Source organism: Pseudopipra pipra, chromosome 6, assembly GCF_036250125.1.
Source record: "Pseudopipra pipra isolate bDixPip1 chromosome 6, bDixPip1.hap1, whole genome shotgun sequence".
NCBI classification, from domain to species: domain Eukaryota; kingdom Metazoa; phylum Chordata; class Aves; order Passeriformes; family Pipridae; genus Pseudopipra; species Pseudopipra pipra.
In genome coordinates this window covers 5,569,273-5,596,510 of record NC_087554.1, presented here as the reverse complement: position 1 = coordinate 5,596,510, position 27,238 = coordinate 5,569,273, and the positions used below count along the sequence as shown (strand labels likewise).

Genomic DNA, 27,238 nt, shown 5'->3' with positions numbered 1-27,238 from the left:
AAAATATTAAAGATTTTCCAAAGAACTGGAACTATCTGTCCTGAAGCACACTTCAATTTTGCTTTGCCTTTTTACCCTCCGCCAGAATCCCTTCAATAAATTACTGGTAACTCTTTAATCCATGTCCAGTATACTTTTAAAATTCCAAGAAACTAACCACACATTTAAATAGCAGAAATCACAGAACAGTCTAGGCTGCAGGAAACCTCTGGAGATACTCCTTCCAACCTTCAGCTAAAAGCAGAGCCTTAGAGGAGGTTATCCAGGGCCCCATCAAGGCAAGTCCTAGATACCTTCAGCAAGGGAGATCCCACCCCTCCTCTGGACAATCTTCTCCAGTATTTAATTCTTTTGCTTTTTCTAATACTATCAATATAAGAGAAGCCTGACATCATTAGCACTGCCTTCTTCACAAATCTGAGTAATAAACATCTCCTTTGATCTCTTTGATGTGAAAATGGCCAAAGTCTGGCAGTGCTTTTTTTTCTACTGACATTTTTACCTTACATTCAACTCACAGGAAAAGTGTCATTTTTCCCACAGACTTCTACTGCCCTCTGTAGGATTATTTGAAATAAAATATTAGGAACAAAATATAGGAAAAAAAATAAAGTGTGTAAGCCTGTCACATTACTGCATCACATCCTAAATGAAATGGAGATGGCATATCAAGTTGATATTTCCTATAGCTTCATAATTTCATTGATTGTATAGACTGGATCCAAATAATAAATAGAATATTTCCATACGATGTTACCAGACTTTTGAGACTGCAAAATGCAAACTGAGTGCCTGCGGAACAGTGAAGATATGAGGGTCTTCAGAGCTAGTAAAAAATACCCACCATTTTGACAAGCCGGAGGCTGCTTTCAAAGCACATCTCAAAAGACTCTCCACTGTGTGTAAGCAAAGCACTGAAATAAATTAATGAGAAAATCCAGCGTATCAAAGTCCTTACTGAAGCTGTATATTTCAATATATTTAAGTTTCATTCTTGATACTACCTAGAATGCAGTTTTGCTCCACCTTGCTCTGGATAAAAAAATACATTGATGCAATCTAAATTGCATATGCAAATAAAATATTGGCTATATTTTATTTGCTGATCACATTAGACAATTAGAAGGACAACATGGTAACTGGGAACCTAAAAATAACTAGTAACTAATAAGTACACAAAGGCATAGAAATGCAGTGCTCATCTGCCTCTTTACACTCCTTAGAAATGTTTTTGATAATTTAGATGAGTTCCGGACACCAAAGTAAACCAAAGGTATACTTAAAAATGCATGAAGTAAACAAAAGGTATTCTAACATAAGCATAGACTAAGTAACTGACAATTCAGAATTGAATTAAAAGGCTCCAGTTGTATGAAGGGATTAGGAAGACATAAAAAAAAATCACAAGCCTAAGTTGCTTTTTTCCCCACAGTCCAAAAATGCAATTAAGACCCTAATTGCATTTTTCTTCTAGAAAAGCCCATAACACCAGTTATACACTTAAAAATACCCGGTCTAGAACGTTACTGGAATTATAAATGGCTAATCACTCTGGTAATAAATAAAAAGCCATACCACAGCATGTTACCACTTTATAATGTGAGGAATGAGAGTACTGAAATTCCCTATAAGAAGGGACTTTTGCATATAAACTGAGCGGCTAACTCCAAAACGCAAGTTAAGGCTATCAGGCCCTACCCTCAAAGAAGGTGCCCATAGGATTGAAGTAGGTTGTCTAAGTCATCCTTACTAGAGAAGACTTCTCTCTTTTTGATATTACTTTAACCCTTTCCCCAAGATTTCTAGAAAGTCAGTGGTCTCATCAGTAACTGATTCACAGAATCTTTCAAAAAATGTAGGTTGTTTATTTCCCAGTAGCTAGCTATTCTTCCATGCTCCATTTGCTGACCTTTTCGTTTCTGATGCATTCTGTTTCAATTAATGCACTTTCATTGCCACAAGACATAGACGATTGACTAACAAGACAATTTGTATTTGGAGGGAAAGGCCATTGATTAATAAAAGCTAAAAATTACAACCTACTTTGTAATGGTTCAAACATAAGGCACTGAAGGTGACCTTCTATCACAAAGTGACCCACTGAGCCAAAAGAGGCATTTCCTTCCTCAAAAACACACAACAGAGCAGGTACTGGGGTAAAGAGATGAAAACTTACCAAGACTGGCACACAACACAGTCATTGTAAGTCCCATTTTCTTAGGCAAAATACAGGATATGGGTCAGAAAATTTGAACTGTCTTAGTACCTTGAGAATAAAATTTATCTGGCAATGTTACAATTAACTTCAAATAAGTCAAAAATTTGTAAGACCAACTGCTTTTGTTTCTCATGGATGCAGACCAACTTTGTGTCATGATTATGTTTTTAAGAAAAGTTCAAGTTCAACTTTACATAGGCCCTCATTTTTAAATTTTTTTTCTAAGACTATAATTTATGACTGGAAATTTTGACCAGAGCAAAATTCTGAGTATTTAATGCAATTTATGTAGATTGTCAGCCTAAAACCCAGGCTTGTTTCTTTCAGTCATTTGTAATATCCATAGGAAGCAGCTCATCCCATATGCTTCTTCAGCAATCAGTTTATCTTTCTCAAGAGATGAATTACAGTGAGGAATGAGGGTTCCCAGAACTGCCTGTCTAAAGCAGTTGATATTTAAGTTACTCAGTTGACAAATTATTGTTGTTTCTCTGTATGCATTAGGACTTTTTTCAAAAAAAAAACACAAACCCCAAACTAAAACCAGTACTTTACTTTCCTTATTTAGTAATCTTGGTAAACCGAGAGAAAGCCAAAATAGATCCAAGTTCTCTCTTCCATGCAGCATAACATCATACCACTCATTATGTAGAAGGGACCATCCAACCCATGCTTCAGGACAAGATAAATCCCACACCACATCTCCCCACTTCAGTTGTTATGGGACATGAGCAGAAGAGGAGAGTATTGACAAGGACACAGAAAGAGACTGGGGAGATACTACACAGGAAAACAAGGTTTCCTCAGTTCTAGTGCTCACACTATAACCTGCTATCTTGTTCTTTTAACTGAAAGCCAGACCTAATTCTCATTTAGAGATGACTACTGTGTGCTGATGTTACAGTTAAATCACTTCTGTTTACACAATGTATCTTCTAAAAGAGTAAGCATGGATTTACCAAGGTAGAATACTGCTAATTTATTAGCATATTATGCTAATACATTATTTCATAATATAATTATAATAATTCTATTATACAGTGGTGAATTTAATTTTTTTCTTTTACGAAATCTGATCAGGGTGCTTCAGAATGTTCCTGGAGGATGCTGAGGACCCTCCAATGCCATCATCATAGGGTGAGGTTTTGGAGTAACACTGCAAAATCTACAGACATGCAGTCCTAGGACAAGAGTTTCTAGAGAAGGAAGAACACAGTTTCCCGGAAAGAACCAAGCATGAGAACCACAGGCAAGCTCAACCAGACCAGTATTTTTCCCTACAGCAAAATCCTCTTTACAGTTATTAGACCTTATGCAAGGACAGCGAGGAGACTTTGAACCTCAAGGCTGCAACTGTCAAGTCACTGCAAGGAGACTGTTCTGAAATCCAGTGTTGATCCGGCCTCGCCCGAGCAATGATTTTAAGGATACGGAATTAGCCGCCAGCCTGCGCCAGCAATTTGACCATATCAGACCAGAGTGACTGGCTCAGTTCTCCTCAGCCACATCCTCTCAGCCCCACTGGTAAATGCTGCATTACAGAGCTCAGAGCTACAAACTCAAGCTAATGAATGCTGTCAGATCACTAAATTACTGAATGGACACAAACTCAGTAAATGTCATTCAAAAAAGCTCCACTTCAGACACAGCATGGCACTGAGTGTTCCTGGTGCACTGCCACAGACGTCATTTCACTGCAACATTTATAACATTTAACACATTCCTGCCTTCAAACACAGCGCTATATGATTTTGAAATTAGATTTAAGTCGTGTACTTCTGTAACTTAAGGGATCTTCCACAATAGTGAAGGATATGAAAGCAAATGGAACTATTTATCCTATAAAAACATGGAAGAAATCTTAAGTCACCATTTTTCATTCCTGTCAAACTACTAATCAAAATGTCTTATTTTATGATTAATTCATTCCCCCTTATCTGTGCTTGAAGTGAAATGAAAAAATATGGTTCACCAGTGCCAGGTTTTTTTGGAGTTCTTTTTTGGATGTACCTTCAGGACAGCAAGCCACAACTGCAGTTATATTAAAGGAGGACTATAGCTTTTTCAAGAAAAGCCAGCTGGTTTTTGGATTGTAGGTGTCATGTTTACAACATACAGCTTTCAGATACAACATACAACTTCCAGAGAATAATGGAAAATTGAAATTCCCCCAAACGAAGCCACTACAAAGAAAAATCTGAGGATGCTAAAATCTCAAGTGCTTACCTTTGTCATTGCTACTTGTTGGGGTTGGAGGGGGAAGTCCAGGCTTAGATTTGTCGTAATTGTTAAAGCTCTGGCTGCGTCGGTTGTTGGCACTAATAGAACCACGAGCTTTGGCCTCACTGCCAGCAGTGGACACCCTCGTGGTGGGACCTGGAAGTCTGATGAAAGAATTACAGCATGATTAAACATACTTAAAAATGCATGGGATACCATGCCTAAGCTGAAAATAAAAGGGTCAATAGCACAAGTATACATTCATAAGCATCTTTCTACTTCCATAAGAACAAATCAAAGAATCATCTTAGATGAAAAGTATATGTCAAACAAGCTACAGTCTGAATGGTTTTACATCATAAAAAACCCCTGAGCCAAAATTAACGATCACTTGCCATAAATCTTGTGAATCAGAAACAGTTACAGGTAAATTCAGTGGAGCAATACCACTAGTACAAGGCTAAAACTAAGTGAGCCACTACTGTTCTTAAACCGGAGTGCTGGACATATAAGATCTACCTCTATTTTGAAAATATCAATGAGATGGAATCTGGCTGCCTTTTCCCTTATAGAGAAGCACATCAAATCTCTACTCTGAAAGCTATAAAACTCAGCAGCCAAGCCCAGCAAAGCTTTAACTTAGTTTAATTATCTAAGCCTATAAAAATCACACAAAGTTTAGGCACCCCATCTTAGAGCAACTACATTACCAGTGAGCTGGTATAAGCTTCTGGTTTAAACTGGGCATCTGTCTCTTCCAGCATTTTCTTACCATAGCCTGTATTAACCAGATTTAGCTGATTAACTAGAAAAAAAAGTAGTTAGGATTCTAGAGTAAGTAGACAAGCTTCCATGCTTTTCAGGGCAAAACAGAGGGGAAAGACTTTTCTAAAAAGCCCAATAGAATTAGGAAAGCCACTGACATCACATCCAGGAACACTATGTGTGCTTGAGTCCTTCAAAGACAATGTTCATACGTAAAGTTCTCATGTTTGTACTGTATTTTGTGCACTAACAAGTACATATGTATACGTACCAAACAGATGAAATATTAAAAAATTAAAGATTTGGTAGTTGCTCAAAATGCATACTGAGGACTTAGTGAAATAGCTCGCTGCTTTGAAGAGCAAGGGCATCCCATTAAAGACTGAAAGACAGAACCAGTTCCCATCAGCTACAGTAGCACTGGAAGGGACCACTCTTTGCCTTCTTTGTATTTTCTGTGTGGTAGAATCTTTGTATAAAACACAAAAATCTAACTATTTAAATAATTTGTGTCAATAACAAGGTAAAATGAAGAAGTCCCAGTTGTCAGAGAGAATAGGGATGCAACCCACCAAATCACAATTGTGCCTCTGAGCAGGAAGAGAAGCCAGGAAGGAACCTGGCAGGGCTTCCTAAATAAATTCACTTCCTCGAGACCAGTGAAAAAATAGAAAATATGAAAAGAAACATGAAGAGAAAAAGCAAAAATGTCAGCAGCTGCATGCACATGCTTTTGAAGCTCAAAAGAGTATAAGACATAAGGGCATCATTCAAATACAAACCCAATTAATTTACAAACTCAAACCACCACAGATCCGGCACAGCACATCATGGTTCTGAGGTTGACTTTGCTGAAAGCTTTTAGAAGAGCATCTCAATTAATCCAGCCTTTTTCAACACTGGGGGGTGCTAGAAAGTTGTCCATACTCATCATTGCAGCAAGGTGGACACGGGAACACCCCAGAGGTGCTTCATCCACTGTAGAGGAGACTACAGGGCAAGGAGCAGAGGGCAACCAGTGACAAACACTGTTCCTGAGAACTTGAAAGTCACCAAGACAGGAAAGTTCATTAAAAGTTTACTTTGTTTGACAGGAAACGAGCTAGGTTTCCTACACATGAGCTTAAAGTTACCACCCAGTTTTGAAACACTGAGTATGGACCAACAGCCCAAGGAGAGCCCCAGTATGGGAGGGGAGTCTTCCAGCAAAGGTTGGCAGGAGGGAAGGGACAATGTTCCCGTACTGATGGATAAGAAAAGGCTCCCTCCACACATGCCCACACAGGTTTTGCAAATCTGTCACATTCGAAAATAAATAAAGCTACTCAAACCAAGTGACCACTTAAGAAGTGACAAGTTTTCCATCCAAGTCAGTATTGTCACTGCAAGTAAAAACACACCAAGAATAAAAAACCTCTGTGCTAAAAGCACCCTTGAAGATATCCTTTCTCTTAAGACTTTTTTTCCCTCCATAGAACTGACTGGTTTTAAGCCCCTGCTTTTGGTATTAGGTCAAGATAATTCACAGCAGTGCCTGTGAAATCTAAGGGGGAAAAACAGGTTTTGAGAGATGTTTCCAGGTTCTTGCTATTAGAGACAAGGTACTGAGCTTGGAGAACACTCTCCTTTACTACTCCTCAGCACCTCTGACAGGCAAATATGAACTGTCAAACCATAATTATGATCAAGGGAGAACATGAAAAGGAAGCATGGAACTTTTTAACAGGGGTTATTCTGCAGGGCTTCACTGTTATCATAAAAGAAATAAGACGCGGGAAACAAATCCAAATTTTACAGCAGAAATAACAATCTAGACAAACTGAATAAAGATCATAAGTTATAATCCACAAGCTTAGCAAAATGGGTACCAATGTAAAACTATATTCTATTAGAACATTTAAATATAGTAGTAAAATAAACATGATTAATAACACAGCAACCCTTATGATCACTGAGATGAGATGGTCAGATGAGCTAGCATGCAAGTCATGCTGGGAGCCAGGAAAAAGATTGACTGAAATATCTAATAATCACTTTGAGGGAGATTTGTGCTCAATGTGAGACCCTGGGCAGTGCAGGAGCTCTGATGAGACAGACCCACATGGTGCTGTCTGGCTCATATCATGCATGTGATGTTCTCCTCACTAGCTAAGACCTGATGCAACTCAGATGGGGGTTGGAACTAGATGATCTTTAAGGTCACTTCCAACCCAAAACATTCTATGATTCTATGATTCCAATAATGCAGATCAAAATATAATTAGTATAGTGGGGCAAGAACTCCCAGAACCATGTTTTGTTCTCAAAAGCAAAAGCTCATAAGAACAAGAAAATCAAATTATTTTCTTGCGGGCCAAAATGCATTCCACATCTCAAAAAAAAAATAAAAAAGAGAGAGAAAAAAATTAAATCCATCTAAAACTTTCACATTTCAGCTGTTTGTAAACACCTAGTTACAAACTGTTTTCAACAGGAACCCTAAACATGCATCCAGAATTATTGCAAAAGGATTATTCATGCTTTGCAGAAGATGAAGAAATGCTAACCTAGAAGACCTTTTCTGACCAAGAGTGAATCGGATGATTTTGCTTTGAGATGAGTCCCTGGGAGACGCACTGTGACAGGAAAGAAAAAGTGGAAGATAACAGTGAACAAAGAAAATTCTTTTTTAAGTCACTGAACCTAGTAACCTGCTATAGGGAGGAAAGAGCTTTGATGAATTTCACAGGAATAAAAACCTTCTTGCCCAAGTGTGACTTCAGGTCAAAACTCCTACAATTTGAAATTAAGTAATTTTTACAGAGTAATGAACGTGCAAATCTGCATGCAACCCCCAACTTTATTCCTCTTTTCCAACTCAATCCTTTATTATATGTATTTTCTGCAGAATCTCAGCGCTTTTGGATATACTATGAAAACATGACATTTAAGATCTTCAGGATGTATATATTTAAATCATTTGAAACCCAGTCTGATCCACACAATAGACTGAAAGTATCAAAGTAATGTTCAAATGGTCCCATGGATCTCCGCATGCTTTTGACAGAAAAGTTGCAGAAATATGTTCAAATACATCTTTGTTTTGTGCTAATTATTTCCTGTACATGCTTATAAATGCTGTAGCAAGATCATGTTTTTCAATTACACAAAGCTATTCCTTGCACCCAAATGAGCATAATTTGTGAAGAAAGACACAGAAGCAAAACCCAAAAAAGCTCTGAGTAGTCTCAGTTGGAAGGCTCCAGTTAAACTGTTCATATTCCTCATAGAGCAGCAACTAAGCCAGTGTTCACCTCAGTATGTATGAACACAAATACACCTTAATTTGAGATATGTAAAAACAAAAAGCCTTCATACTTCAGTAACTGTGCAAATATGGCTTCTGCTTTTAACTCTGCCCACTCATCTCCACTAAACCCTCACTGTCTCAGCAGTGGAAGGGTCAGACCAGCAGAAGGCTGTACATGCATTCACTGTGGTACAGCTTCATAAATTGTTTTTATTCTAACCTGGACAGAGCACTCCTAGTATTAAAGACATTCAGGAAACAAAGACCCTTCCTATTCATCCGTACTCTGATCTAGGAGCGCCAACAAACACCAATTATGAAAATTATTTTTCATGTAAAGCCAGCAGCATATTATTTTTGACCAAGCAGCCTAGATTTGATTTTGATTGCCACCAGGTGTTATGAGCTTTATTTCTTTTATCACTGTCAGAGCCTTCCACTTCTTAGTAGGGACGGAAACTCTTGTAATCTGAGAACTGAAGTTGGTTTTCATATGCCTAAAAAAAGATGTTCTGTAAGAGCAACAATGTGCAAGCTTTGTGACTAGAAAGAAGCAAAAGAAATAGTGAGAAAAACATCGTTTAAAAACTGTGGTTCCTTGGTCTAGTAGGTATGTTACACCCATTGGGCTGCAGATTTCTAGCACTGAGAACATATTTAAACACATCTGTTTTGATTTCCAAAGGCACGAAGTCAATTGCTACTCAGCATTCCATTTCCAACACACTTTATTCTAGAGAAGAACTAAAGAAAGGAGTTTCTTTGGCTTTTCAAGACCTTTAATGAGAAGCAAAAAAAGAGATAAACAATGAAAAAAACAACTCAAAGGAAACTTCCCCACCTGGACTGCATTTCTGGTTGTGCTTTGAACTGATGCTGCGCAGCTTGCGGGGGCTGTTGGCACGGAGCGTGGAGCGGAGCTGGAACCCCGACCTGGCACTGGGATGGAGGCCCTGCTTGCTGGGATACTGGGGGAGCCTGCTGGGATGGATGGTGGTGTGGCTGCTGTTGCTGTTGCTTGTATCGAGATAAACTGAAGAAAAGGCCCAAGATGGCCTTTAGATTCCCATTCCTGATTTCTGCAAGGCAATGATCAGAGGTCACTCGTCAGCCACCAGTGATTTTTTTCTCTCTGAGCCACTGCACCCCCAGAACTCTGTCTGAACCAACTTCCTTTGGGATGTTCTTTAGGACAAATTTCTTTCTGCACATCTAATTGGCATTACAGTTGATTACCAGTGAGCACCAACAAAAAATAAATAACTAATTTCTTCCCTGCGGTGACTGAGCGATATCTCACATTTCTGCTATAGCCTGTGTTAATGCCAGTCTGCTTCAAAAGCAAGTTCCTTTAGTTCCTTTAAATTTTTCCTTTACACTAAAGTAACTAAAAAACCCAAAACAGAACCCCCACAAAAACAAGTGTATTAATGACAGCACACTGTAAATGATTTCTCAGTCCTAAATTTGCACAAGGAAGAAAAACTACTTAGTTCTCACACCGTACTATATAATTTCTGGAATATCACACTAATAATTTCCACTAAGGAAGTCTGATGCAAATTTTGCACTAGAGAATATGACTATAGGTGAAATAGCTGTATTAAAATAGATAATTACCAGCTTGATACTATCACTGGCTGATAAGGAATATATACCCAACACACCTAAAGAAAGCTTGATATTGAATGCATAAACTTTTCAATTCCTAAATGTCATCCTGTTCTTTTATGCAGTATCAAATGCAAAAATGTAAAAGCAAACAGAAATAAAAAGATGAAGAGGTTTATCAGACCATGCAGTTGATAATTAATATGCAAAAGTGCAAATTGTCTTGCAGACAACCTTAATGTGCCATGATTTAATTATTTAAATCATGTTTAAGCGTGTTTAATTTCCTAAATTTAAAAAGTGAATTAAGAAAGGTACATCAAACAGCTGAACTTCTGTGTGCTAGACAGAGGACTGGAACAAATACAGCTTACTGCTGCCCTATGCTTTTATATCCCTCTGTGTGGGTTAGTGCAAGATGGGAAGAAAAGGACGTGGCAAGACATAAAGGCAAGAACCAGAATTTTGATTTCTGTTCCCAGTTCTGGCTGAAAGGTTGCTCTGAGTTTGTGATGGGTTCTGCTCTATCCTATACTCCCTCTCCCAGCCACATTTCTGCTCATGTTGCTCATCTTGGCTGTATAAACAAGCTCCTGCTCTTAATCCTAAACACTTTACTGAGCAAATCTCAGGCTCACAGCTTAAAACTGTTGCTTTCCTTTCTGTACCAGCTTTTAGCTTCAGTCTCCTTGTCTACCTGCACCTCAATCTACTTTTTCTTCCTAACCACCAACAGAAATTACTTAAATTTGTTTCGGTCCAAGTCCTCAGAGAATCCTAGACCTTCCCTAAGTGGCCCTGCCATCACACCCAGACTCAGGATATTCCTTTCCCCTCACACTTCTTGGCTCAATTTCCTTATCCATTTTTATCTCCCTGCAGTCTGGCCCCTCAGTGCTCTCTCCCATCACTGTCTCCTCACTCCCTTTTTTAAAGGATTATCATTCCCAGTGCCCTTCAGCAGACATTTTCACTCTTTGTTTTCTTGGCCAGTTTTAGTCTCTTCCTGAACAGTAGGGTCCCAATTAATCCTGCCTTTTTCCCCTTCTCCCAGTACACTCCTGCTCCCATGCAGTGCCATGCACAAACACAACCTTCTCCCACTGCCATCAGCATCAGGCAGGTTCCTTCTCTAATCTGCAGGTTCTCTTCAATAATCTTTGCTTAGCTAGGAAGGACAGGGATGGCAGTAGACAATAAAGTAAAATAGACACAAAAGACAGCAGAGCACACTAAAAAGGATCTCCTTATCTCCAGTAAAGAACTCAAATTACTCACGGGAATTGTAAAGAAAGTAGCATTTAATCACAGGTTGAAGCATAACTAAACAGACCCAGAGGCACTGGGAAGCTTAACTGCACAAATACAGGCCAGAAGATAAAAGAAATTACCATGGGCCTGCTTTTTTAAACTTAGCAAAGCTATAATCAACTGGAAACTGATTTCCATATGAAATGAGAGGCAACTATAACAATAACCCACCTAAAATCTGTGGCTTTCTATGGCTGCCTGTCTTCTGTTGTATTTATCAGAAGAGCAACCTGCTTTTGACTTTTTTTCTAAGGTGACCAAAATATGATAATTGAAAGAAAAACCCCTTTAATGAGTTAAAGCAGTCTCTTTCCCTCTGGATTTGAAGCAAAATATTTCAAACCAGACTTTCAGAGGTAGCCATGTTTCTCTTATCTTTAAGACTGAGGTAATTCTCCTGGCAGCTCACCCCTGCACTTTGTACAAAAAGAGTATTTCAAAGAGTACTGCAGCCTCACTGCGCTCTGCCCATCAGCATAGTCTCAACTGCTTCCTGCTTCAAGTTCCCTCCAGTCCATGGTCAGCTCTGATATTCGTATTGACTTAGATAAGGACAAGGATGTGACCCATCCATTTCAAATGTGGAGTCAAAAATGACTGTCTTGGATATTGGAAACAAACACTCTGGATATTTGAGAGGGAATTGGAACTTGGTTTTCACAGGAATTCCCACAAATTTACTCTTTGGAAATTTTCACCCTGGAATATCTCTGTTGCTGCTTGTTTCCCATACAGCTGGAATTTCACCCCTGTAACTTGCCAACCATCCTTCTCTGTCTTCACAAAAATCACTGGGCTTGGTAGAAATGTAAAAAAGAAAAAGTTCAGGACAGAGAAAAGGTGAAGAAAGGCTGACCAGAGAATGGATTGAGAGCAGCCTTGAGGAGGGAAGGCTGTTAGGGGCATTGGTTGACAGGAAGCTCAACATGACCCAGACATATGCACTCACAGCCCAGAAACCAACCGTGTCCTGGGCTGCACCCAAAGTACTGTGGGCAGCAGGTGGAGGGAGGGGATTCTGCCCCTCTGCTCTGCTCTGGTGAGTCCCCACCCTGCAGTGCTGCATCCAGCTCTGGGGTCCCCAACACAAAAAGGATATGGATCTGCTGGGAGAACACCTCTGCTCTGAAGAGAGGGGAACCGCAGTACTGTGGACTGTGTACACCGAACTCCATTTACCTACAGAAGCGTGAATGTCATTTCAAAGGCAAAAGCTTGACCTGTGGTTGTTCCAAAATCTAGAGAGGCATTTTCTTTCATCATTTTATGGTTCTATGATTTGTGCAGCTGATCATTATCCAGCTAATCTGCAACCCAGAAGAGGTGCAGCTGCTATCTAGGACATCAGTTTGAGTTTCTACTCCACATTTACGTCCTCCATAATCTTCAAAATCTTGGCAGGAAGGAAATATTGCGTGGAAGGAGAGCTAGTTTTGCTGGGCAGCTGCAATTCCAAGAGTCTAAAACCTTGCTCATTGTGGAGACAATTTTAAGAGCATGGATGTGGAGAGACAGCTCAAAGCAATGGACAATAAAAAACTGCAGCAAGAAGAGAAATTAATTGTCTCCGTAGTTTTCTTTACAAAAGGGGATCTTAGGATCTAAAAATCTTTGATAAGGGAATGCATTTTGCCTCCACGTTGCTGGGGAAGGGGACCTGCTTCTAGCATAATAACATGGTCATCATCAGTGATTGCAGATCCTTAGGATCTCCACTGCATAAATCCATAAAAATGGACTATGTCTAAGTGGTACACACATATATCAAAGCTGGACTTTTCAATACTGGAAGGATATGACACACGAAGTTCCAAATTATTTCAACATTTAGGAGTCATCCAAATTCCAGCTTTGACTCATTAACTTCCCTGCACACTAAAACTGCACTATTGAAAAATACATGTTCTTAAGCACTCCAGGAGACTTCAGTGATTATTCCTGCTTGGAAGCAATCACAGTCTTTTCTTTCCTCCTAGATGAGGATCTGCCAGCGAAGTAAATAAATTATTTGCATTGACCTAGCAGGTCTTGGCAGCTTGCACAGAAACACTGGCTTGTTTGGTAATGGCACTCTTCATTTTAAATGATTCTGTGTTCCTCAGCACAGTTCAGGAATGAGTAAAAAAAGAAATTTACTTTATTGTTGCATTCAAAGTCTTTTATTTTATAAAAAAATAGTTCCTTCCCTCCCCTCTCTAGTTGTCACTCTCTTCCTTCAGTGTTAGTGGTGGAGCCAGTAAATGTTCTCATTTGTGTGTTGGCAGCAAACATTATGGGTCCCTTCTTAGCTTCCGCGTGATTTAATACACTAATTCCTACACAGTGTAAAAGAAAGGAAGAAACACCAAATCAGCAAAGCCATGGGATAACATGGATCCTGCTGGGTCTGACTTGAGACTTGGCAGGAGCACCATGAACATTAATCATGCTGTCCCTTCCCCAGTGCGAGCAACACTACGCTGCCAACTTCGTACACCCAGACAGTTTTCTTGTCAACTACTCTGCTATTTCACTTAGATTTTGCCTTGTATCAAGCCAGGTAAATAATGTGAAATTTATTGTATTTTTACAATATTTATACATATCACATCAAGGTCAAAATTGGCTTTTACAACAGACTCTGTGGCATTTTCTTTTTCATCATTTCCTGGTAAATAAACTTTCTGCTGTTTGAAGTTTTAGCTCACACTTTCTTTTCTTGACATGAGACTCCTCCTGATTATAACTGAGCAATCAAGGCACTTAATGCTGTACTCGGGCAGAGCTTAGTAGAGCTTCACCTTGGAGGAAATACTTGTTGCTGTTCTAAACCAGCTTAAGGATACACCTAACATTCAGCCTCCTCTTCTATTAGTTCTGGTATATTCAGCTTAGAACAATGTGTACTAAATATGCGCTATTTTGCTTTCCACACTTACAAACCACCTCAGTCAGTGACATCGCATTTCAAACACACATTTTACAGTGACTTGTAAGATCTCACGAACTAGGAGAGTTCCTTTGGAGGACAGCAAGGAATGTTTTAAGCTATTTGCTAAACTGTTAATGTGTAATTTTAAACTGTAATTTTTAATGATTTCTTTTTAAATAGTAGCTTTAATTTTCCAGCAATTTTATTTTTTTTCTATTTTTATGGGTTTTTTACATGTAGGTACATATGTAAAAGCTGTGTACACAATGGCTTCACCATCAGGTACATCCAAGTGTTTATCTGGCAAACATTCCATTAACATCTTTTTTCATCAATAAGGAAAAGGAAAAGTGTGTTTCAGCAAAGATTTCAAATCATGCTCATAAGGTATGTTTTTGATTTGTGACTAAAGCAGTGTTGACAAGGCATCAGTGCTCTGGCTACTGTTGAGCAGTACATGCACTGTGTCAAGGCTTTCTCTTTATCCAACATCGACCTTCCCTGGGGCGTAGGATGGAGGTGGGCAAGAGGCTGGAAGGGGGCACAGCCAGGACAGCTGACACCCAAGGAATATCCCATGCCATGTGACATCACATTCAGTCACAAACATTGACATGGGTGGTGGGAGGGTGTTGAGGGTGCTTCCCGGTAGGGCATCTGTCTGCTTGTGGGAGATGGTGAGTGATTGCCTCAGCGTTACTTGTTTTGCATTTTTCTTCCTCTTTCCCTCAGTCATGAGACTACCTTTATTTTGATCCATGTGTTTTGTCACTTTTGCTCTTCCTATTCTCTCCCCATCCTGCCAGGACTGAGCCAGCAGCCATGTGGTGCTCAGCTGCCAGACCAGGTCATCCCAGCACACCTACACATCCTTTCCTGCCTTCCTCATTTGAGCTGTAGGATTCCTTCAGAGGAAAAAAACCATGGCTTTAAATATACAGGCACTCCAGTTAATGGCACACAAGTGCACGATTTGATGTTGTAACTTCCTCCTCCAAATTGAGCTCAGGAAGAGTCAGTCATCAAATGTAACTTGAAATCTCACCTGATGCCACACATTTGTTCCGTGAAGCACTGATGGAGACGTTATATAATATATTCAGCTACTGAACCCAATTGCTTTTCCAGCATATTTAAATAAAAATACAAGTGAAACTTGGTGCTGAGGATGACAGAAATCTGTTTGATCTCTTAATAAGATAACAGTGAAACAGCTTCTGAGCCAGCAGGTACCACTGGCAGGTATCATGCACTGGCATAAAGGAATATAGCAAATTGAGTCATGTTTGGGTTTCAGAAACATTCTGGTGCTCTTCAAAAACAGAACAACTAATTAGAAGTCAAAACGTCTTCTTTTTCATTTTGGTTCAAAACATTTGGATTTTATTGTTTCATGCATTTGGAAGCAAATTTTTAAAAAAATAACCTTTCTTTAAAAGAGAGAAGAAAGCAGGACAGTTGTTCAGGTATGAATAATTCAAGACAAAGGAAATAAGTTTCTTTCTCAAAAAGCAAGCAACTGCCAGCAGTTCATTTATATCTGTAAAATGTACACTGCTCAGTGTGTCAATTTTAGAACTGAGATAAGAAAATTCTGGTTTTCAACAGAAAGTAAAAAGAAAGTGAATTCTAATTTTGTTTCATTGATTATTTTTACAAGTCATCTGTGTAGAGATTAGATAGATATTTTACTTACCTCTCATGCTGAGATGGGGGGGAAAAGAAGCAAAGACTGTAAAAAATTTAATTTACACTTCATGCTGTGGTTGCATTTACAAGTACTAATTGAGGTTCCTTATTTAAAATCAAATTTTAAACAACCAATGCACTCACCTTCTGCTGACAGCCCCTGAATGTTAATCCCCTTAGCAGCCAAGAAACTCAGGCATGCATCTATGTTTTCAATCTGTTCAAGAACAAACAAAAAAAAAGGAAACACAAAAAGAAAGTACATTGTAATAATTATTTACTTTCATCTCCTGCCACACTTGAACACACTTAAGTCTTTGTGTCTCGTAGGAAGTCCCTTTGCTCATTATGTGGAAAGCATGGTAGGAAACTCCCTAAGTTACTGAGGTTCTAAATGGATTATTACATTGATTATAAATTGATTATTCCATGGGGCGGGGCTTTCTGTTATTTGCACTTGCATGAAGCAGGTTAGTTAATGCTCTACCCACAAGAGGCAATCACTACACATTCTACTAGAGGGTCAAGGATTTTATGTGCCAGGATTCTTAACCTACAGTAGGTATAACAAACATGAAACTGAAAATAAACATAGAGGCCACATTTGTTTGAGAAGGTAGATTGCCACTTGCTCTGAAGTTGACAGCTGGCAAAAGTTTCCAGCCACACAAACAGTTGAATATTAAAGCTGTAACTGTAAGCCCCATCTGGAATCCAAAAAACGTTCGCTCATGGCATTCCCTGCGTGTCAGAAATGACAGGGAACACTGAAGGCACATCCTGCCCCTCAGAGAGAGGGTACAATGGGAATATGGTGCATGGGATAAAATGAATTTTGACCAGGTAGGGACTCTATATACAGACTGGAATCAAATCCTACCAAAGAAAGTGAACTCCAGAGAGGCTGGATGAGTCAGGCATGTTTTCCACAGTATCTCAACATCACAAGAGAGATCTTACAGTAGCCTCACACTTAGTTTCCCATCAAGTTTCCATTGAAGTTCTGTCATAATTAGAAGACGCAGAGAGATGCCAGCCCCCACCCCAGACCAAAACACTTCAATGCAAAAGCCTAAACTTTGACGCCTTGAGGGGCTTCAAGGAACAACATTTTAGGAAATGTGATGTTTTGTGTGTGGTTTTTTATTGAACTATAGTAATCAGCAAGTGATAAAATAGAGTCTCTGTGTTTGAATATCTCTCAAGCACTAATTTATTAATTCCCGAAACACTGCAACCAAACAGTGCATCCACTGTTTGGATAAGGAAGGAAACAGACACCAAAGCCCATATTTGCTCTTGTATAACTACCTTTATTCTGTGCAGTATGGAGACATCAAAAGGAAATGTGAAAAACTCAGCTGCCCTGTGAGCTCCTGATGTTTTTTGCCCTCAAAAAAACACACAAGTGAGGGCTGGGTGGCATTTTAGAGCCTGAGCTACCAGCACCTGACCTGAGCTCCCCATCCTTCTCCAAGTAATAAAGAAGCACAAGGGAATGCTGCCAGAAAACCTTCCACACCTACCTTCTCTCAAGGTACTTTCATTTATTGTCCATAAGTATAACAACAAAAACATTTTCTTCTATTATGGGGGTAGGAAGAGTTATTGGCATTGCTGCACTGTGATTTCAACAATTATAAACACTGATATACTCAAAACTTTTATCAACCTCATTAGACTTTGAGATACACTAAAAAGTACACAAAGTACTTTGAGTAAATGATATACTCCAAAAATCAGGGAGATACCAAAGAACACATTTCCTGTAACGCTCAGACCTTGGAGCTCGGAGCACGGTGCAGTTCAAAGGCTCATTTATCCACAGTTCAGTGTAACTGGACCGTCAATCTTGACCCATTTCCTTCCTCAGTACTCAACAACCCTTTCAAGTTTTCATCATGGCTCTTTTATTGAGGTGATTTGGGACTTTGCTGGAAAAGCAAAGTTCACCTTTCCAAGAATAAACACCACATAAAAGAATCAAACCATTTCTGCTACCTGCACTTGACAAGCTGCATCATTCCAAGAACATTTCCAGTCTCCCACAGCTGAGGGTAGATGGTTCCTCTCCCAGTAAACAGGTTAGTGAGTAAAGATAAGCAATATCTTATCTCCATGCCAGATCTGCAGTAGCTCTTTCAGTCCTGCTCTGCTTGCTTCTCTTTCCAGGTCCCTCATCTTTGCTTAAATTTTCCTTTAGGACTGAGTGAGCACAGGATTGAGATTTATATCTGGGTAGTGGGTTCTTCATCCACATCCTCATTCTTGGTTCTACACAGAAATCCTTGCTGACCTCCCAGTCTCATTGCAGATCCTATTCAGATTCAAAGAGCCCCCTTTAAAATCATTCCAATTCCTGGGACAACCCCCCAGTTTTTACTGAGCATTTGAACCACTGAATTAAGATACAGCACCCCTAGATCGATGGATGACTCCCCATCACAAGTCTGTATTTGGACCACAGATTGAGCAACCTGGACCTCACTGTTGTATAAACGGTCAGAGAGGCTACCTTGACATTACCAGTTGTAATGTCCAGCTAAAAGCTGTGAGAAACAGGGGCTCTTGGTGCTCTACTGGTACGGAAAAGGAATGAGAAAGAAAAAAAATAGAGTAATACAAAATGCAGAAAAAAATACACAAGGCACAGAAATAAAAAATCTGTGACTTGCATTACAGTCAAGAAATTATAAAAATCAAAATATTATAGAAGCAGGAAAATATCCTAATTTCATTACTTAAAATCAGATGATGATATAAAGGGAGAAGAAGAGGGGTATGCAAAAGCAAACCCTTTATGTTCAGAAAGTAAAGAACTACAATAAGATCCTATGGGGACGTACAGCACTGCATGTACAAGGAATTCACTAAGAGAATGAAAGTGAAGGATATAAATATATCAGTGACTCAAATGCTAACATTTACACAGTATATGTGATATTAACAACATTTTGGGACAGCAATGACAGAAATGTGAGCAATTAGTTGATTTTGAAAGAAAAAACTAGAGCTCGAAAAGGAAAACAGAAAGGAATTTAATGAAATCCCAGAAGAATGTGAAACACTGAATGCAGGACTGTAGCTGAAATTACTAAAATTTAGTGTTGGTAAGAATACAAACTCCTTCCCACACAAGAACTGCTGGCCTGAGCCAAGAACGCTGATCTTGGTTGAATTAGTCTAAGGAATCAGAAATCACATTGTTTGTTTGAAGAGATGAGTTCCTAACAACGTAACATTTCATGAATTTCACCTGTAAAAGCTCCAAGGATGGATTCTGCCTCTAGCCCCTGCTGTATTAATGTAAGGACTAGCTATTTATAACCCAAAAATGTTGTTTTATGGAGAAGGATGCCCCCAGTGCATACAGAGCTGGAGACAGCAAGCTATTCTGAAGTAGCAGCATGTAGACCATTTACATGTGTGTACCTAGGAGAGAAGTGAAGTTCCTGGATAGATCTCAGCTATACACTAGGAAGAAATTCTTCCCTGCAAGGGTGGTGAGGTCCTGGCACAGGTTGCCCAGAGAAGCTGTGGCTGCCCTATCCCTGGAAGTGTCCAAGGCCAGGTTGGACCGGGCTTGGAGCAACCTGGGATAGTGGAAGGCATCCCTGCCCATGGCAGGGCGGTTGGAACAAGATGATCTTTAAGATCCTTTACAACCTAAATCATTCTATGATTCTATGGCTCTAAGCAAAAACCTAATGACCTGCATCATGGTGGCTTCCAACACAAAGAACAGTTGCCTCCTTATAATTGCAGCATTCAGCAGCAAATCATCACCAAGACTCAATGTGCCCTTTCTTGGCCAAGTCCACATATTGTTTAAACACTTTAAGCAGATGTGAGAAGACTGGATTTGCCAAAGGGGAGTGGATATTTTCTCTTTCACTGTGAGCTACAATAGTTTTTTGGCTGAGGATTCTGATTTCTCATTTGCTTTGTCCGCAACATTCAACACAGCAGAAGCAAAGCAGGAAAAATGGCAGTTGGATGCTCTCATTTCCTGCCTATCCAAAATGGGAAAGCTGTGCAAAAGAAGAAGGAAAACCAAGGACAGCCATGTACAGTGATTATCTCACTTGCAAACATTACCGGAAGTCTCCAAAACTGAGCCTTATTAAAATTCCCGGCCAAAAGCATCAAAAAAATTTGCAATTTTGGATTGCCACATTTAAACTATTTCAGGTGTAGTCAACTATCAAAGTGTGTTACCAGTTCCGCACCCTATACAATGGGTATTTATTCTGAAATGTCCCTAAATGCCAACCAAGGACTGCTGAGCCCAGACCTGAGGGGTTGCCAGCCTCCAGGGCTCCTCCTCCTTCCCTCTAATTAGGAGATTATCAGAAAAAAAAAAAAAAAACAACAACCCTGCAGAATTAAATTTCTGTTCACACATAATATATCAAGTGCCACCACTCTCATTCTCATAGTCACAGAAGGAAAAGGCATGTTTCAGCCAGCTATCTGAAAACTTCCTCTTAACATGAATAATCTGGCAAGATGTGGGCAGAAGGCATCCTGGCCAAGTGTTGTATACGGAAAACTGTCACAGACCAGATTATCAGCAGTTGCTTTGTTACACCAGTAAAGCCTATCAGCCTAACTAGTGGTTTCAAGTATTTACTGATTTCTAAGTACTTCTGTAGAGGTCATCACTGCACATCATCATTTTCATTCCCACCAGACCTGCACACTCCTTGTTCCTTCCCAGCTCCTACAACACGAAACTCAGGTACGCATAAAAATTTAACAGCTTCACTGAATTCCTATGTGTGGATCAGAATACATCTATTTCATTCTCATTTCACTATGCTTTTCACAGGTGCATTATTCAAATTTTCCTCTATTCTCTAAAATACCCTACAGCAATTATACAGTTCTGACCACAGTGGCCACCAGACCCACTTGAGTTTTTGAGTTTGTCACTTGACAGCAATTTCAATTTCTATTCTTGCCAGTGCTAGAGAGAAAACATGCCCTGGCCTGTATAAGTAGAATGGGATATGCCAGAAACAAAAACAAACAAACAAAAAAACCCACCAAAAATATCTCCGTCCTGTAACTTGTAAATGGAGACTCACAGGTGGGCACTAATATATGTTGAACATTGACTATATCACACAAACACTTGAATGTGGAAACTTCCTACAGCCAAAGCTGCCTGTCCAACTCTGCCAGATCAAATACACAGGGTAAACTATAACTAGTGCTGCCCTTGTGAAAGATGTAAGTTTTTCTCAAACAAAAATCAGAATTAAGCTTACTCTAGGCTCCTTTACTTAGAAACCATGGGAAGTTTCTCACATTATGATGCAAGACCTCTGCTCCCTTCTTTTACAGTAATAAATGTGCAGGTTTTATGAGCTTAACCAGAAAACCCTCTACTTATATTGAAACCAGTGCTTTCCATTTAACTGAAGGCTCCATGTTATATGTAGTATATTAATTTTCAAAAGGAAAAAGACTGATTTCATGTGGAAGTTTTTAAAATCTCACAAACCTTTATGCAATATTCCAGCAGACTTCACATACAATGCAGAAACAAGGAAAGAGCCTAACACAAGCTGTTTCGTAAGGCAAAATCTATTTTTTGTCTGTATTTTTGAATAAAGCTTTTACATTTATATTTTCATACCCTAAAGTTTACAAAGAGCCTTAAAATCTCAAGTCATTACATTGACAATCCTTAAAACCCTGGAGTTTTGGGGGAGAGAGGGTTCTCCCTTCCAATAACATCTCATTTCCTCTATTTCCTAAACATAACTATATATAAGAAATACCAAGGCAGAACTGTAAATTCCATTTGTCCCAGAAGGATATAAATACTAACTTATTGCTCAGTTTAAAATAAATCTTCATTAGTAGTCATCCCAATCAAAATGTATTTTTTAAAAAGACAATAATATGTTGTTCCAAGTGTTCATATGCTGCTTCTGACTATTCAGATAAAAACATCTTCCAAAATTAAGTTTCAGGATTTTGACAGCACTTCGTGGGTATCTTAGAAAAAAAATAACAGATGTAACATAAGGGCAAATGAAGCTAATCCATATTCTGAAGCCAGGTTATGACAGATCTAGTCAAAGAAACAAAAATCTATTCTTATGGGCATGCTGTTTTCACATTTATGTGAAGAGTTGACTCTTCTGTTAAAATTGTGTTACTTTGGGTTTTTAAAGACAAGGAGAATTTGAGCTAACTGAAGGCTAAAGAACCAGCCTAAGTCTCAACTTGTGCATTCTCTTCTATTTGACCCTGGTAAAACCTTTGCTATCCTGTGTTTCAGCTCTTCCTCTGGAAATAATGGGACAAATATTCAACATTCACTCCCAACATGCCCTATCTGAATAGAAATGAGGGCACTAAGCACCACAGAGAAAACTGTGATTCACAGTGGCCAAAATTTCTAACGCTAATAAGGAGCATCCAAAGGGCACATTCATACTGCGAATGGATTTGGGCAATCCTGGGTGACTCCCAAGGTTTGCCAAAGCTAATCTGCTCAGGAAGAGGCAAATGGAAGGAGTTGTAGAAATGTTCCTAGTTTATCTTGAAATTCAGCTTTCTTTCAGTTTTTTTTTCTTTTCAGGTTTATTTATTTAAAAGTAAAACTTTCCTATGGGGAAAAACAAAACTAAAGAGTCATTTTTTTGAAGAATATCCCTGGAAAAATTGGTTTTGGATTAGCTCTTCAGCATCAGGCCTTAAATATACTTGAAAAGGTGAAGTGGATAATTTGTAAGTAATTTGAAATCTTGAGATGTTCTAAATTATGATTAGTTAAGCAACAACAAGCTCAACTTTGCAAAACAAGTATCAACAAAGAATCCTGCCTCTGGAGAACCATTAATTTAGGATACAGATGAAACTCTTTCCTGGTGTCGAGAGACACTTGACTAGATTTTAGCACACATTATTGGCAGTAAATCTCTCCTTATGTGTAACTGAAAACAGGAAAAGATGGGGAGAAGCCATGGCTGTGCTCAGTAAACCCATAATAAGGAGAACAGCATTATTTCCACCTTCCCTGGCTGCTCATGGAAGATCCTTTTCTATCTGGAAGTTATGTGTTGTGCAACTGGGAAAAGGGGGGATGACTTTAAACTGACAGAGGGCAGGTTTAGATTAGAAATAGGGAAGAAATAGGTGGTGAGGCACTGGCACAGACTGTCCAGAAAAGCTGTGGATGCTCCATCCCTGGAAGTGTTTAGGGCCAGGTTGGATGGCGCTTGGAGAAACCTGGTCTAGTGAAAGGTGACCCTGCCCATGGCAGGGGGATTGGAACTAGATGGGCTTTAAGATTCCTTCCAACCCAAATCATTCTATCATTCTATGATTAAATGTAAAATAACACTGATACCTAGTAAAGACAGTTGTCTTTCCAAAACACCCTTGACTTCTACATAAACCAATGTTTTTCAAAGTGCATAAATGTTTAAAAGGAAGGACTGACACTAAAACCACTCCCTGCAGTAGGCTCAGGATTTTGCACGCTGTTTTATCCCCTCAAGCACCAGCTCAAGTGCTGAAGGCTCTGTATATCATTAACTTGAGTTTGCAGCAGGAATCCAGACTTTAACAAAACTCATATAGAAAGTCTCCTGCAATGCACCCATTGACAGCTGTTAATTTCTAAAAAAGATCCCTGGGAAGGGAGCTCCGGCCACAGCCCGTTCCCAGCGCAGCGTTCCCTCTCCGCCTGGCTGACACACATACTTGTGTCTCGACGCCTCAGGGTCACAGCTTCACCTGTTCCCAACGGATTTACTCCAGTGGCTGGAAGGGCACTAACATATATGGGCCCCTCCTTCCTTGCACTTGGATCCTGGATAACATCTCCTACTGAAATTCTCCTGCATAACTGCTTAAAACAAGCACAAGGCTGCTTAAATATATAAAAGCAGTTCTACAGAAGAGCAAAGGAATAACATTTTCTGGATCTGTAATACCTTCACGGAGCACCTAATTAAAATAATCATTATCACACAGTAGCAGTGTATAAGCAATGGCTGGAAATCAAAGATTTGCAACAAGATAGACAAAACGTTTACTTCTCTGTGCTGTATAATGCTTTGTAACAGCTATGACCTGTTTCAGATATTCCAGAGTGAAGAGCTTATCACTACATCTCCTGTAAAAAGAAACACCCAGGCATCAGAAGAAATTTCCATATAAACAGCCTTAACTCTTATATCACCAAGCTGAAGGAGAATAATAAAAGAATTTTTACTTCCACCTGTCCTCAAGTCAACCTCACCTTTTCTCCTTAGTTAGAGAAGATTCTCATCCATGATTTCCCAGTTTTCCCCATTTATGCAAAGCATAGCAAGAAGCTATGTGTTTGCAAAGTATTACATAAAAGGTATATTTATGTAATAACTTTACATCAATAATAGGCATGGCAAAAAATAATTATGCTTCTAGACTTTTGTGTAGGTGTAAATATATAAGTGAAAGCTATAGAGATCTCCATGTACATATGTGGAATGACCCTGGCCCCTCAATGCATTTGCTGTTTCAGGTATTTAGTCCATACAAGGGGTAGAACCACAGGTACTCAAACTGCTATTTAACAGTGAAATAAATGATCAAATAGAATCTAATTCTATCTTTATAGTTAGAGCTCACATATTCCATTTTTTCCTGTAAAAATTACTTTGTCGTTGTTTATTGAACCTCACACTGTTTCAGAGTTGGATGATGTGCAAGTTCTTGCATCACTGTATAGGATAAAGAATTAAGAGTACCTCCTTAGAGACCAGGAAGGTGATCCCTTATGGAATGACATAATACTGTCAGCAGCAATGTTTCCAGAGGTACCCTTTACATCCATCCCATGAACAGAACAGCGAGATGTAAGTATCGGCCTTTCCCAATCCAGTCTAGCTCTATTTATCCTGTTATTCCATGTAGGATGATGGTGAAGGTGAGTGGGGGGGCTTGTGGTTTTATTTAGACTGCAACTCTCATCTGACCATGCCTGTCTCACTGATGACAGTGCACAAACAGTAAACATGGCAGCATAACAGCAGTCTCGATACCTGAGGAAAAAAAGAGAGACAATCCAACCAATCTTATCTTGGAGCAAGAGTCATTATATAAGTTGAGGCAGAAGGACAGCTAAGTACAAGTAACCTGGCAGATCACCTCTGTAGTAAATCATTTTTGTCCACATGACAACACATGATCATACATGACCAACAGAAACCCAAGAAGCTTAGAGAAAAAGCTTTCAGCGTTCCTAAACTTGGTATTTGACCACTTCCCTTCACCCACAGTCGCAGAAGTTAAGCTAGTGTCTGTCACTGGCCAGGCTGGCACAGCTCTGGGGGATGTCTTCCCCTTCAGCTAACCTTCAGCTGTGAGGAACTATACCACCCTTTAGGGCCAAAAGACACCCATTTGTTACCATAGTAACATTAAACCAGATTAAATTTCTAAACATATGCTGCCAGTAAGTTACAAACTCCCCCAGCAAAGCGGGGGAAGGCTCACCAGAAGATGGGAAAGTTCCCTTTACTACATTTGCTCAACCTTGGAGTAGGATTACTTGAAAATACATGGCTATATTTAACCCCTGGGATATCATTCCAAAAATCCTACGCTAGGAATTTGCAGAGGAAAAGTATGCTTGTGATGTTTTTGATCTTCCAGCAGAGCTGCTCTCCTGAATTAGCAGCACACGCCCCGGCAGCAGAGCCCTCCTTGGCCCTGGGACCCGACTGCAGCCCCACCAACTTGGAGTGGGGGGCCTGGAGCAACAGCCTGGCAGATTTACTGCACTTAGTTATGGCAACATTTGGAAAACACTGGTTGTACAAATTGCTCAAAGCATTCAGAGGAGCAGGTTAAAGCAGATACCTGCTCTCAAAGAGCAGACACAGGGTTATTTTCCGTAAGAAAAACACAAGCAACTATACAGTAGCTGTTTTTAGTTATTTGTACATAACACAGAAGGCTCACTCACTTTGTGAATATTACACACATAGACAGCTGCCCGGGTGATGCAGATGATTTCAGCTCATATTATTCCCACCAACCAACTCGTTAACGGGAACCCAGCTCTCCCCTGCAAGTTTGGGCCCTGTCATGCTCACATTCATTACATCAATTAATTTAAGTGTTCTTTGAAAAAAAGAACACAGAAATATGGATAGCATGTGCCATACACACAAATAGTAATGAACATTTCAACATCTCCTCCTCCTTTGCCAATTCAAAAAAATGATTCATGAAGCTGGCAAGGGTCACACTGAAGAAGGAAGTGGATACAAGAAGTGAAGTGGATACCTGGCTCCAACAACTGAATTACGATTCCTAGCACTGCTCGATTCAAAACAGGGTTCCACCAGGCTGGAGAATTTCCATACAAACTGTTCTTTGGGTGTCACATACATTACAAAATAGCTCATTTTCAGAATACAAGAAATCAGTCAAATATTAAAATAATAGTCAAATTCCCATCACTGGAAGTAAAGCCTCCTTGAAAATGGAGTTATTGTACTGAAAACACAGCCTTCATCTTGACTTCCATAGAGTCCTTGGAAAGAAAGGCTAGCTCTGACCCATCCTGCAGTACAAGATTCTTTGTTTGCAAGACAAAAAGAAGAGTGAGCAGTATTACTTTACTACTACAGCTTGATATCTGCACCAGAAAGAGATGACTCTTGAAAAACTTCCTGTCAACACATGAAAAAACAACCCCTCCCTTTTGTTATGTGAGAATAGATACTTATATACACACAAAGTGATCCTGAGAAATAATAAGGCCCAAATACAAACCCACATGAGAACCACAGTAATTTCCTCATCTATTTATAGGAGGTGCTGTGGTGTTTGTTAAACCTACGTGCCTTTCTGTTGCTCCAAATTCTTGTCTTGGGTGTCCCACAACTTCCCCAGACTTAGCATTGAGAGATGAAAGTTGGTGTATCCACCCCACAGATTCCCTAATCCTCTTCCTTTAAGCACCAACATCTTTGCTACCACTCCACCCCTTCAGGCTTCAGTAACATGGGTAACACACCATCACTTTCTCAGACTTTCACATCTAATGTTTTAGTTCTTCTATAGTATCATCACTTGTTATTTTTAATTTTATTTTCAACCTTGAAAAAAATAAATTATTTTCTCATTTGTCTCTCCCCATACTTCCTTTAGTCGTCTCTCTCCCCAGTCCCTTCTATTCTCTTTCCTTCATCTCGCTCTCCAATTT

The 27,238-nt window shown here is 39.5% G+C and overlaps 1 protein-coding gene across 1 annotated transcript in view; it reads right to left on the bottom strand.

Annotated features, from left to right (window-relative positions):
• NAV2 (neuron navigator 2) overlaps positions 1 to 27,238 on the bottom strand; it is a 210,795-nt gene that overhangs the window by 119,682 nt on the left and 63,875 nt on the right. Inside the window, 4 exon segments of the mRNA XM_064657171.1 lie at positions 4,445 to 4,602; positions 7,750 to 7,818; positions 9,334 to 9,571; positions 16,159 to 16,231. Of these exon segments, the coding sequence (XP_064513241.1) occupies positions 4,445 to 4,602; positions 7,750 to 7,818; positions 9,334 to 9,571; positions 16,159 to 16,231 (538 nt within the window).